The sequence below is a fragment of the Rhodamnia argentea genome, chromosome 10 (assembly GCF_020921035.1).
Source record: "Rhodamnia argentea isolate NSW1041297 chromosome 10, ASM2092103v1, whole genome shotgun sequence".
Classification (NCBI taxonomy): Eukaryota; Viridiplantae; Streptophyta; class Magnoliopsida; order Myrtales; family Myrtaceae; genus Rhodamnia; species Rhodamnia argentea.
In genome coordinates, this window is record NC_063159.1 from 23,653,982 (window position 1) to 23,668,378 (window position 14,397).

At 42.6% G+C, this 14,397-nt stretch overlaps 1 protein-coding gene across 1 annotated transcript; it reads right to left on the bottom strand.

Annotated features, from left to right (window-relative positions):
- Nucleotides 1-3,117: 3,117 nt before the first annotated feature.
- On the bottom strand, nucleotides 3,118-3,748 carry LOC115735024 (8-hydroxygeraniol dehydrogenase-like). The gene is made up of 2 exons (XM_030666066.1): nucleotides 3,714-3,748; nucleotides 3,118-3,619 (listed from the first exon to the last, which is right to left on the bottom strand). The coding sequence occupies exons 1-2, from the start codon at nucleotides 3,746-3,748 to the stop codon at nucleotides 3,118-3,120; spliced, it is 537 nt and encodes a 178-aa protein (XP_030521926.1).
- Between the last annotated feature and the right edge of the window lie 10,649 nt (nucleotides 3,749-14,397).

The following is a 14,397-nucleotide window of genomic DNA, read 5'->3' on the forward strand; positions in this document are numbered from 1 at the left end:
GATTCGCCTTCCACAACAAATAACGTGGTCATATATGTGAGAAATTTTTTTAGCAAGAGTCAAAGTTAGGGGGCGATTGCCAAAAGTTTCAAAGACTTAAGGGGGTTGTGGAAATTGAAACGTACGGGGGCAACTTTCCACAATCACATAAAATCGGGGGCCAAAATGCAATCCTCACATTTGTTGCCCATGGCATCATTTCTAGGACAATTTTTTGATGTGACATTCGTGAGAAATTAACTCGGACAAATCGTATTATGACAGAGGAACTGTCCCTCAAGAAATAGAATTCGCCTTTAAAAAATTAGTTAATAAAAAATATCTTCAATATCGACTTAAATTCATATCTAAATATATTAATTAAACGGATCATGATGTTTATAGTCTACACATGCACAATGAAATGGTCAAAGACCACGTGAACATTAGATTAGGAACGGTGGCACCATCTATTTCCGACGAACCACTTGCGAGCCTTCTTCATGCATCATGCTTCGCTGGCTGGCTGGCCCAGCTCCAACGCACCATGTCAACGGATCGTCAATCACCAGCTACCTCGTCACCTTATGTTTCACTTTCACATACACAAATGGTGACCGATTCCATCAACCCAAAAGACACAAAAAGAAGAGCCCACGATTTCCGTGAACATGTTCTTGAAACCCAATGCACATGTGTCCCCAAAAAATAATTGAGACATCCTGCTGTGCATACCATGAACAACTTATGCAAGCTCGCGAGAAATGACCGAAAAAATTGTAAACATATGTTATTTGTACTAATTCAATCTTAAATCTTTCAATTGTATCGATTTAGGGTTAAGCATTTTCACATTCTGCGAAATGAGTCCGTCCGGCCAATTTTGGCTTGAAATGGCCGACGTGGCACGATCGACGCTAGCGTAAATATTTCTAACGATTTTTTGAATTTTTAATTATCAATTTTTGGATATTATCTTTTCTTCTCTTTACTTTTTTACTTTTGTGTGGATCGAAGTCGGCAAGGTTCTCCAGCCAACCTCGCGGCGGCCAAAGGCGAGGGCCACGAGGCCCTCACTTTGGCCGGCAAGGGCGTCGTGGCTCTCGCCTGGCTCCTTATCGGCTTCGGTGAGGGCGTCGCGGCCCTCGTCGAATCGGGGCAAGGGCCACGGCGCTCTCACCTATGACCGGTGAGGGTCGGTTGGTGATCCTTTTAGGCTTCAGTCCAAATAAAAAGTAAAGAAAAAGAAAAGAAAAATTATAAAATTGTAAAAAGAAAAGTAGAAAGTTATTGAAAAATATCAACGTCAATGCTGGTCGTATTGCGCAGGACGGCCGGTGTCCATGTCTAGCAAAACATGAAAAGAATTTACGATAATTAACAGAGTTAAAAGTTTTAGAATTAAATTGATACAAATACAATATATTAAGACTCTTTTGGTAATTGTCCCGTGAATATGAATATGGAGTTCAGCTACACTCACATCGGAGGAAAACGAAAATATGGTTTTCTTAGCCACCTCTTTCTCTGGTAGGGCTCTTGGTTGGCACAGTAGCATGATAGAGGGAAGAGAAAGATAATAGTTAAAAATCATAGCTCTCCACAGTAGTTCGGCGATCGGTTGACTACTTGTATAAAAATGATTATTTGATTAACGGTAGTAATTAGTACATCTAAGAACGAGCTGTGGATTTGGAGAAGCATTTCATATTAGATATTAGACGGGGAAAATTACCAAAAAAAAAAATGTTTTAAATTAATTGTACATATGTTAATTTAGTTCGAAGCTTTTTAATTTGACAACTTTAGTCTTAAATCCTTTGGCAATTTACTAATATAGTTATTTCGCCCGATTTCTTTTTTCCAGCAATCGTTGACATAGACATTAGCTTTTCGATATGACACGACTAGTGGTGACGTGGATAATTATATATTTAAATTTATTTACAATTTTTTTTTTTTATTCACCTTAGGCTGTTAGTGTGATATAATGAGTGTCGACGTAGACAATTTTTATGAATTTTTTTTTTATCTTGCTTTTCGTTGTGGGCCGGCGAGGGATTTGCGGCCCTAGATTAAGACATGATGTAACAATTGGAACTCATGCTGAGGAGCAAGATCAATTAATCACCAACCGTGCACTCGATAATGACTTTGGTGCTGAGGAATAAGACAGTGGGCTGTCTGAATCATTTCGTTTATTTTTTTTGGGAGGTGTCTGTCCTATGAATGGAATGGACCCTCGGATTTCCACATAGTCATCGATGAGCCCCCACAATCTTCCTCCCCTACGACTTTTGACTTGCAAGCCAAGCAACTCGAGCATAATGGAAAAGAAATCTGTGATTTTATGCAGGCACTCGCTTGACGTGGATCGCAGTGCGGTGACCTAAGAATTGATTTTAGGTTAATGGAATTATCGGATTAATTAAATTAATTAATCTAATTCGAGTTCTCCCAAATTCTACCAATTCGTAACTTAAGTTCAATATTTAACATGTAAAAATTTTCAATAGGAGTCATCACTAATTATTTATGGTAGGTTGATTAGAAACTTAGATAAAATAGTGAGAGAACTATTTTATTTCTACGAACTAGAGTTAATGAGTCTAGGGACTTGATTACGCTAGATTACTCTAACGTTTTTTTGGTACCATTTTATTTCATTGAAAAAAGTTTGATCGAGGCAACACTAATTGATTTTAATCTAAGTCACTAACATAAGTTGTCATGCGGGAGCACAATCAGTTAAATTAACAATCAGCATTCGGGTTAATCGCAAAGAGCATGCGCCACATGATTATTTTTCTTTTATATTTTCGTTTATGAAAATGTGAAAGACGAAACTGTATGCAATGACATGGCAAGAATGATGATTTTTTGTTTTTTGTATTTTTTGAAATTAATTACAACCCTAAGTGAAACTATACCAAAATGGTTTATATCTTGTATATTTTAGGATTTAAATTGCTATAAACCCTAGCTTATTAAAGATTGAGCAATTCTGGCATAAGATTATATTTTTGGGTGAAATATCATTTCTTGCGTCTTCTTGATTCCCGCGCACATATTTCCCACCAGAGATTTCCTCCCTGCATTTTCGATTTTTCGATTATTCCATACTAGCACTTGCTTCTTTTATTGGCTTATTATGAATGAGTTAGCCTTCAATTTCTCAATTGCTTCCTGTCTCTCGCTCTCTGAAGCACTTATGACGGACACCTCGGCACCGAACGCCTTGTCGAACTTCACCACCACATGCCCCAACCCTCCGAGCCCCATGCTGCCAATATGCTTCTCGGGCCGGTCCAAACCGAAATGCCCAATGGGGCTGTGAACTGTGATTCCGGTGCAAAGTAGAGGAGCACAACCGGCAAGCGAAATGGCAACGAGGATGCGAACCACGAAGTGCTCTTCCATGAAGAGGATGTCGGAGTACCCGCCGTAGCGTTTGGTGTCGCCCTCGGATAAGAAGATAGTGTACGTGTGGACGAGGTTGGGGCAGTAGTTCTCCAACCCTCCACGGCAGTTGTCACATTCTCCACTTGAACCAATTAGGCAACCAAAGACTACTTTATCTCCGGCTTTGAATTTGTTCACTTTGCGGCCAGCTTGAGCCGTCACGCCTACAATTTCATGGCTATAATGAGCCGCATAAAAAAGTCAAAACCCAGGAATTGATTTTGACTAATTAGAGGAAAGATTATTGGTCCTCTAACTGCCTTAATTCTAACCATCCAGAGATTACTCCAATGGTCACTCTTTCCATTTAGAAAGATAGAGGTAGGTGTTGCGCGGAACAAGCGATCGAACAATAAATAGACAGAATAAGAAAATAAATTGGACACCGGATGTATGTGGTTCGGTCGTAGAGACCTACGACCACGGGAAGAGCAACAACGAATTCCACTATAGAACGAGCGATACACGGAGAACGCACACGGTGTTTAGCCCCCAAATTCCTAACGAAATAATCTCTCGAACTCACAAAGGAATTTAAACATAAATTCTTACCACAAGAATTTATCGACTAGAACACAAACGTCATGGAACTTCCGGAGAAATCAATTATCTCGCGAAAAGAACTCCTCTGCAACTCTGGGCACAAGCACTCGCGCAAAACCAGTGCTTCAAGGCTTGAGTATTACTCTGCAAAAAAACCCACCCACGCTTTCTCAAAATATATATATGTCAAGAGAAGATAAGGTTGTAGACTTCAACATGGAGAAGAGAGTCGGTCAACGAGTCCAAGATTGGACTTCTCTTTTTGACTTTTCTGTTATTTTTTCTTTCTTATCCTTTCCTTGGCCGATTTGATATCAAAACAAATCAGGATAACTTTCTCCAACTTGAAAATATTTGGACGTCAACGGATAATATATAATTTCACATCCGACTTTATTTGAGGGGCTCAAATTCGAGACATATTTTAACAATCTCCACATTGACTCGATGTTTGAGCCATGTCACAATCGCTTCGCTAGAATCCAAACTCCACCGCTACCACTCTCCCACAGCCCCAATGGGCTTAACTGCCACATCCGCTTTCCAAGTCTAAGCCGTGCTTGAACTTCGCCATAACCGAGAATCTCATCGGAACATTAAACTCTACATGCACTTTTAACTGCTCTACAAGAACTTTCTGATACGAGTTCCTTAACCACATATAAAGCAAAACCACCGTTGCATCTATATCTGTCGGGAGATCGAACGCGTACCTCATCAATATCAGCAATTACAGCAACCGTTGGCTCTACGGGCTCCACCTCGCTACAAGCACCATCTGTGTCGATTACCACGCTAGTATCCGCTACCTCGGGAGTTTCTGGTTGCAACTCCACCTCAAGCTGAACACCGTTCGGATCCGTATTTATCTTGCCACAAACACTCATACCCCGAAGTACTGGAGACACGTCAAAGATAACTTTTCTGCTGTGAATGGATGAATTTATATTCGGCCACCACAACCGATAACCCCACTCACCTCGTGCATAGCCATGGAATATGCACATTGCCCTCACATCGAGCTTACCATCACTTACTAGATAATAACACGGGCAACCAAACATTCTAAAAATAGAATAATCAGCAACGTTACCTGACCACACTTCTTTGGGAGTCCGATATCCGATCGCAGTCGATGGAGATCTATTCATCGTGTAGCTCGCCATACCAAGTGCATCCGCTAGAATACTTCTAGCCATACCAACACTAGAGATCATTTTATGGGTCATCCCTAGTAATGTTCTGCTCATCAATTCCGCAAACTGTTGTGGTCTATTAGCACTAGTGCGGTGTTTCACTATGCCCTTGTCATGCAGAATTTATTTACCAGCTTCGAGCAAGACTCTATGCTCTTGTCGGTTCGCACATGCTTGATCAACTTAGTAGTCTCCACCTCAATCAAAGCTCTCGATCGCGTGTTCCCGATAACAGCAACAAACTTGTGCACCGGCACAGATACCCGTGTCTTCTTTGAGTAGTCGTTAGACTCTCGAACAGATGCCGACGTCTCCAAAGCGAAACTTGTCAATGTTTCACCTTAAAGTTTATACAGGCTACCACGCTTGATTCCTTTCATTATCACCGGGGCACCTCGAACAATTTTCAGAACTCCGCCTTGTGAAGAATACTTGCATCCAACTGAATCTAGAGCATCCAAGGAAATTAAGTTCTTTTTCAATTCTAGAACGTGTCTTACTCCAATTAATGTCCTCATAATACCATCATACATCCCGATTTTAACATCACCAACACCCATAACATCGCATTCAGCATTGTTCCCCAACCGCACTTTACTACTATCCGTGCACTGATAAGTAGCAAACCAGTTCCTATTTGGTGTAGCATGAAAAGAACAACCAAAATCCATAATCCATCCGTTAAATGACGAATTCTCGGTGAGAGACAAGACCCTATCGACACCATCGGAATCATCGCCTACAGCTGCAACATCATCTGTAGATTCAACTCTAATTCCCTTACCCGTTTTGTTTTTCAGCTTTAAGCAATTCCTTCTAAGATGCCCTCTCTTGCCATAATTCCAATAGACAACACCGCAAATCCTAGATTGACTACATCTATTCGAGTTCATACTACTTCTACTACCACGAGTATCAGTTCTTTCTCTATTTTCACCTACTAAAGCAGTAGATACATATTCGCCAAATTCTCTTCTACGAATGTCCTCGCTCGTAATCAAATCTCGAATACCATCAAACGTCAAACTTGTTGACCCGGAGGAATTACTAATAGTAGTAACGGTAGTATTCAAGCTATCGGGCAATGAGGATAATAGAATCAAAGTACATACCTCATCTTCAAAGTCAATATCAACTGAACTCAATTGACTAACGATCACATTGAATTCATTGATTTGATTAGCAAAAGACGCATCTTCGTTCATCTTCAAATTAAACAGACGTCGCATCAAATAGACCTTGTTGATCGTAGAGGGCTTCTCATACATAACCGACGGGGCTTTCATCAAACCCGCAGTGGTCTTCTCTTTGATGATGTTAAACACGACGTTACGAGCCAACGTCGGTCGAATAACACCCGGCGCTCGTCTATCCAGCAATTCCCAATCAGCTTGCTTCATCGTTTTTGGTTTCTCCCCGGACAAGGGCAAGTGCAACTTCATCTGATATAGATAGTCTTCAATCTACATCTTCCAGAAACCAAAGTCCTTCCTTTCAAATCTGTCGATTTTCACTTTTACTTCTTCCGTCGCCATCGATTCGCTTCAACTCGACAAGCCTAGCTCTGATACCAATTTTTGCGCGGAACAAGCGATCAAACAATAAATAGACAGAACGAGAAAATAAATCAAACACCGGATGTACGTGGTTCGGTCGTAGAGACCTACGTTCACGGGAAGAGCAGCAACGAATTCCACTATAGAACGAGCGATACACGGAGATTACAGATCAAACTCGAGTAATTCAAACACTCTGATACCAATTTTTGCGCGGAACAAGCGATCGAACAATAAATAGACAGAACAAGAAAATAAATCGAACACCGGATGTACGTGGTTCGATCGTAGAGACCTACAACCACGGGAAGAACAACAACGAATTCCACTATAGAACGAGCGATACACGGAGATTACAGACCAAACTCGAGTAATTGAAACACTCTCGGTGTTTCCCAGCCCTAATTACATTCAAGAACGCACACAGTGTTTAGCCCCCAAATTCCTAACGAAACAATCTCTCGAACTCGCAAAGGAATTTAAACATAAATTCTTACCACAAGAATTTATCGACTAGAACACAAACGTCATGGAACTTCCGGAGAAATCAATTATCTCGCGAAAAGAACTCCTTTACAACTCTGGGCACAAGCACTCGCGCAAAACCGGTGCTTCAAGGCTTGAGTATTACTCGCGCAAAAAACCCACCCATGCTTTCTCAAAATATATATATGTCAAGAGAAGATAAGGTTGTAGACTTCAACATGGAGAAGAGAGTCGGTCAACGAGTCCAAGATTGGACTTCTCTTATTGACTTTTCTGTTATTTTTTCTTTCTTATCCTTTCCTTGGCCGATTTGATATCAAAACAAATCAGGATAACTTTCTCCAACTTGAAAATATTTGGACGTCAACGGATAATAGATAATTTCACATCCGACTTTATTTACGGGGCTCAAATTCGAGACATATTTTAACAGTAGGGACGCGTGAAAAGGAAGCAAGGTTTTGCAACTTACATACGACACATAGCACACACGGTATGACTTGTATTATAGAATAAGATAGTATAAAATCAGATAAAAAGAAAAAACTTCCTTTATTCTACTCTTGCTTTCCTCCCCTAGGGTTTCCTCCTAGCCATCGCCTCCACCCTCAAGTTTTTTTTTTTTTCCTACAACTTTGTTGTCGAGGGAGAGAGAGCGTCTTGTCCCCTCTCCCTCTCCTCCATATTTCTTTAGATCTCCCCATCCATCTCTTCGTTAATTTTGTGGACAAGCGATTACCATCCAGTACGAAAGTGAGCTCTAAAGATTGAAACACAAGTGTCTCGAAAGGATCGGTTCTCTCGGTATCCGCTCGCTTGTTCCAGCTCCGGGTGCTTACTCTAGGTTATCGAGCTCTCTGTAACTTTGTGATCAAGGGATATATATATTTTGTAGTTATTCTCTCCCGATCTAGAGTTAGAATTAGATTTGGGTGCTCTTCTATCCCTATCTAGATATAAATGTGGGATTTACAATGTGTTTTATGCACTTTCTCAACCTATTTGTGTTGTTCTTATCTCTGTATGGAGATGGTGTTTGGATGCCAAACCTAATCGTGCACCGCTTTTGGCAAAATCGTAGCTACTGGAGAGAGATTTCTCGGTATGTGCTCATCACTAATGATGATGCGAGATTTGATGATCGGCCACCGATCATGCTTAGATGTTATGACAGATCAATTCTTAAGGAATGAGCAAGTTTTTGCGATTTATTTTTCATATTTACTTGCTTTGTATGATTTTGATTTTGAAGTGATATATGCCTCTTTGATATGAAATGAAAACCTTTCTTTCGGTCAAAATAAATAAATAAAATTCTTAATTCTAATCTAGCATTTTGCCATTACAATATATGTTGGTAATTGTGGAGCAAGTTATTATGTGAGTAAAACAAGCTCCCAAATTACCTTGAGTAATAGTCATAACAAGCGCATGAATTGTAAACGTACTCGGGAATGATAGGGTCGGCCGAAATCCCGCATTCGTTCCTAATGATGTGGAGGTCGGAATTGCAAATTCCGCAGTAGTAGATCTTCGTGGTAATGTCATGCTCTAGGCCGGCCGGACGACATAGAACATGTGTTGGTGATAGGCGGGTCTTCACGATCATACCTTGGATGATGAAAACTAAAGTGGAAGTTGATGCAAACCTTCCGGTGAAAGGAAAAGGAGAAAGGAGAAAGGACTCCCGAAGAGCCCCTCTTTGTATAACCAAGCGCTCTCTGCTCTTCCCCATTCAGCTTCAACGCCTCCATCTTCCCGGGCTCTGTTTATGTGCTATGCTTGATTTCTTAATTGGGTTAATCAATCTCGTAAAAGCATAGGAGATTTATATAGGAAACGGTCCGTTCGGAAAATTCTCAGTTCATTGTTTCCGGAAAAAAATTAACAAAAACTTTCTAAAATTATTGCAATTGTACCAATTCATTCCTTAGCTTTTTAATTGAGCCAATTGAATTCTAAACCATTTCACATTTTTTCAATTTAGTTAATCTAGATGATTTTGGCTAGAAATTGATGAAATGGATATCGGCCATCCACCGGCCATCCTACGTGGTGGCACCGCCGATGCCGACGTGAAAAATTTTTAATTTTTTTTGGAATTTTTGTTGTTTCTTTCTTTTATTTTCTGACTTTTTCTTAATTGTTACGGGCCGGCTGGAGGTTGCTGGCGAAGGCTTCAAGAACTCCATCGACCACCGGGCCGGGGTTGCAAGCCTAGCATGCAGTTGGCTAGGGCCGCGAGGGCTCGGTGGTCGGCAGCCTCCTGTCGGCCCTTAACAACAAAAATAAGAAAAGACAGAAAAGAAAAGAAAAAATCTAATAAAACATAGTAAAAGTTCCATGTCGGCTCCGGTGTCACATAGGATAGCTGGTGTACGTGTGTTGCGCGTCGAAATCCTTCGACGGGGCTTTTTTGGTTATGGGTTCTAGGCCCAAATGACTATGGCCCAAAAAGGGTTACTTACGCGAGAATCTTTTATCGAACTTAATCCGTTCGTTTTCCGAAAAGGAGTTCGGGTCGATTTTGGACGAGAGAGTGTCAAATGCAGTAGATTTACAAAAAAAAACGCGTTACAAACAGGCTTTCGACAACTTCGACGGCCCAATGTGTGCAATAGTAACAGTATGTGACAAACTTCGACGCGACCCTGGAATTGAATCGACGGGATCGGGAGATGATATAGGACACAATGCTGGAATTTAATCAACAGACTTGGACAGGGGATTGTAGGACACAATACCGGAATTGAATCGACGATCTTGGACAAGATGGGTGAAGGGTGCAACACCGGAATTTAATCGACGGTACTAAACCTAACGAGTAGACGCCGGAATCTAATCGACGACACCTAACTCTGGATATGATACTCGCCGGAATTGAATCGACGATGGGGATCTAAAAACTATAGCTAGGCTAGGCTAAAGGTTAAAGGCTAAGAGCTAGTTTGAAAATGCAAGTGTTTTGGATTTGTTGTGTGTGTCTGTGTATCTTACTATTGCTAGGTATTTATAAGCAAGCTCTTTGGTAACCGCTGAGCGGTTTCTTCCTTTGACTCCACGCTTTGCTCTTTTCCATAAGCTACGTAGATGACGGTTTCCCGGTCTTCGCGCCTTTTCTTTTTACCTCGTGGGGATTACCGCCAACCACCTCGATCGTGGCCTCCCTCCGCGCGCTTTTTCTTGCTCTAGAAGGAAGTGGCGTTAGAGTTTTCCCCGACACGTGGCACCTTTCTGATTGGTACGAACCTTGCTTCGGTGTTCCTTCCTGTAGCTGATTATCGCCTCCTCACGTGCTCGTCACGAGTCTTTCTTGGATTATTTTAAGTGTCAACATATGCCCCCTTTAAAAGATGTAAATCGAAGATTTACCTCTTTTAAAATTTCCTCCTATGGTTTGGTGATCTCCGGCTGTACAAATGATGATTACGCTTTCCCCTTGATCTCTTTTCCCAAAACGCAACCTTTTCGACTTCGTACCGTGCACTGGTTTTTCTTCATTTCGCTTTTAAGGATCTTAAAAAAAAGCTCCCAATTGTCGTCTTTCTTCATCAGCGGTTTTCCTTAAACCCTAAACCCCTTTTTCCGGGCATTCCAAGCTTTCATGGCGACCGAAACCCCCGAGTTCCTTCCTTACCAGTTCATCGCCCGCTTCGACGGGATCATCAATAGTGATGACGCTGATCACCGTTTCCTTAAGTTGTTGAACACTCAACGAGAGCACGCCGGCCTCATTCTCGGACCCAGTCTCCATGATCACCACCACATTCCATCATCTCTTCAGTCTTGCTTCCCAATGCGGGTCGACGAGCAACTTCCTATTCAAGTCTCTCCGCTAAAGGACATTTGGTCCATGCCGGCTCAGCGATTTAGAAGTTTTCCGTCATTTGATGACAGGGCTTATACCTGGTTCCAAAGGCTTCGGGAGGATATTCCAACGGTTGGCCTGCGGGAAACAGAGCAAATCGAGACAGCAATTGAGGTCAGCATGTTGTCCCACGATTTGAATAAAGGTCTACTAGGGTCCGTTACAAGCTTCCGGTCCTCCTCTATCAATTGCTTTTTCTTCCCGTAGGGTCCCATGTCTGTAACCCTTCTAGATACCTTCGCCATAGCTGGTCTCTCCCCCTATGGGGCCTCGGTCAAGAATGCGGGAAAAACCAAAGATTGCCCCATTTCTGACGATACTCTTGCTTATGGGAAGTTCATTGATGCCCATTGTAAAACCTCCGGGGATGTTTCCTTCGAAGAACGAACAGCTTTTCTTCTTTTTTGGCTGTCGAAGTATCTATTCTTTAGCCCAACCCTCAAAGTGTCCAAAGACTATTATGACCTGGCCTTACTTTTGGCAAAATGGAATCTTGTTGCTCTTGGCCCTCTTGCTACGGCGTCGCTATACGGGAGTATTTCTTATGCTGCTCGACTAATGTCGAATTCCGAAGAGGATGGTGTATTGTCGGGTCCACTCTGGATTCTTCAAGCCTGGGTCGCATTCTATTTCCCTTTCATGTTTGAGAGCGTCCCTTCCTTCAATCCTAACATGGTTCCTTTGAAGCTTGGTATACGACTACTCTAAGCTGCCCCCTCGAAGGTCCCCGGTGATGTTCAACCTTTTCGGTTCTTTTTTCGACAGCTTCTGTCTTATGAGGCTGATCGAATAGATTTCTTTCCTTACCGCTCGGGCGAATTCAATTCTTGTTTCAACTCTCGAACCTTAAAACGGTTCAACCACTGTGACTTTTGGATCTTTGTCCTATTCCCTAGAGACCTTCCAATCCGGCTATGTCTTAAGAGAAGGTTCTATCCCGGCTTCGAACCATATTCTCCTCATTCTTGCGCCAGGCAATTCGGCCTTCGACGGGCGGTGCTTATGCCTATCCCTTATCTCATGGATTTCCTATCGATGGACAAGAAGATGTATAATATCAAGATTGATGGACCGTTCACCTGCTGTGCCGAGATTACCACCATGATGTACCAGCGGTTTTCGGGGGATATCCCAACGACACTTCGTTCTAGCCCCGGCGTGACTTCCGAGTTTACAACCTGGTGGACGTCCTTCGCCTTCGAAAGCCCTTTCGAAGATGCCATCTCATCTATCCTTTGGAGTAGCCGGATACAGCCCTTTGGTCATGCCTTGAAGAAAATCGGGAAAAAGGGTGCAACCAGAGCTCTCTCGATTGGTGGTCGCAAACGTCCGACGACTGTTTCGTGTGAGTCTCTTTCTTCCTAATTTTCTCGGTATTGCTGGCCCGGGGTGATTTTTGCTTTACTTTCGCTGTTAGGTGACGATTCGACGACGAAGGCTGATGAGGAGACGCTCACTTCTCTTAAACGGCAAAAGATGGTAGCGAAGAAGAGCAAATCTCCGGTGGAATCTCCAATAGTCCCTCAGCACGTCGAAGCGTCTCCAACCACTCGTCCCGAAGCAACAGAGGCTAGCGATAGAGAGAGAACTAGAGGAGACTCGAAGTCAGCGATCGATAGTACTTTCCCGTCGATCCTCCATAGAAGATCAACTGAAAACGTTTGCAGCTTCCTTAGAAGAGAAGAAACGAGCCGATTGCGCTCGGGTTGTGCGAGCGAGAAATAGGCGACGTCATACTAGGAATGTGTATATAGATAAAAATAGGAAGTTTGAACGTTTACTCTGTGAGTTGCTTGAGGGGATCAAGACAGCTTTGTATCCCGATATTGGTTAATGAAATCTCCCCTTTTTTCCTCATTATTTTCCGTATTACATTCCGCCACGATCCATGTAATTGTCCACGCCCGAGTAATCGCCATCACTATCCCGAGTCGGTTACTTCGAAATCCCTTATAAATAATGATTGCCTCCAAATGCCAATCCACACGAACTTTGCCATAGAGTTCACATGAGTACTCACGCAGCTCTTTGATTGTCGCGCTTCGACGTTTTTTCTCACAATGAGGCCAAAAGAGAACTTTCCTTATCCTTCATGGATCACCAACCTAGCAATGGTCACATAATTTTGGGTCCGCACTCACAAGTTTGCCACCTCCTTCTTTCTTGATTAATTGCTTTCCCCATCGCTCTGAAGAAGTCTTACCGTTTGAGCAGTCTATCATTTGTACCTCTGCTTGGTTGTCGAGTAACTATAAATTTTCTTCATATCCAACCTTCGACCATTAGTTTTACAACTAGTACAAACGACTAGAAGGAGAAGCAGCTACTATCTGGGCACAGGCCGGGATAGATGTCCTGTTGTCCTTTTGCGGTACATCTATTGATCCCTCGGAGTATAGCCTCGTCGGTAGTTTGTGTTGCTTTTGGTCACCGTCATCGAACTGTTTCTTTTTACCTATTGGTCCGGTGACCCCTACCCTTCTTGATATTTGGTTTCTGACCGGTCTTTCTCAATTTATCGATGGTGACTCTCGACCTCCGGACGACCAATTTTTCCTTGATATGTCCCGCTGCCTTGAACTATCATATGGCAAATTCATGGATCGCCATGCTAAATCTTCGGGGCCCATTCTTCTCGGGGAACATACGGCCTTCCTTACGTGTTAGCTTTGCAAATATGTCTTTTGTCTCCCCACATGTCGAATTTCCTCGGAATTCCTTGATATGGCCTATGAACCGGCATGTGGTGTTGATATTGGCCTAGGCCGGATGTTCCTGGCTGCATTATATCGGGGATTGTCGGATGCTCAATCTTCGCTGGTAGACAAACATCCTTCCCCCTTTTCGGGCCCTTTATGGATTCTGCACCATTGGCTCCGAGTGTACTTTCCTCATATGTTTTTTGATCAAGCGCTCACTTCGACAACTAGGTTATCGAAAATTGAAAGGAACGATGTACCCATAGCGTTCAATCGGACCCTTCGCTGTGCTCCCGACAACCTTACCCCTTTCGACGACTTCCTTATTGAACTATTGTCTCTCACCAGCTTTGATTTTTCCAGGCTGCCCGTCGATAATGACGTCTATAGCTCCTCTAGCGCAGATCCCGATTCTCGTCTTTTACGGATGAGCGTGTTAGTCCCAAGTGACTTAGCCATGAATTTGTCTGGTGGCGGCAAATTCTCATCAGGATTCGAGATTTACAACACTCATTATTGTGCTCGCCAATTTGGGCTTACTCGGGGGATTCCAATGCCGGTGGTGTATTCCATGAATTTCCCCTTTTCTGGTTGCAAGGAAGAGGTAA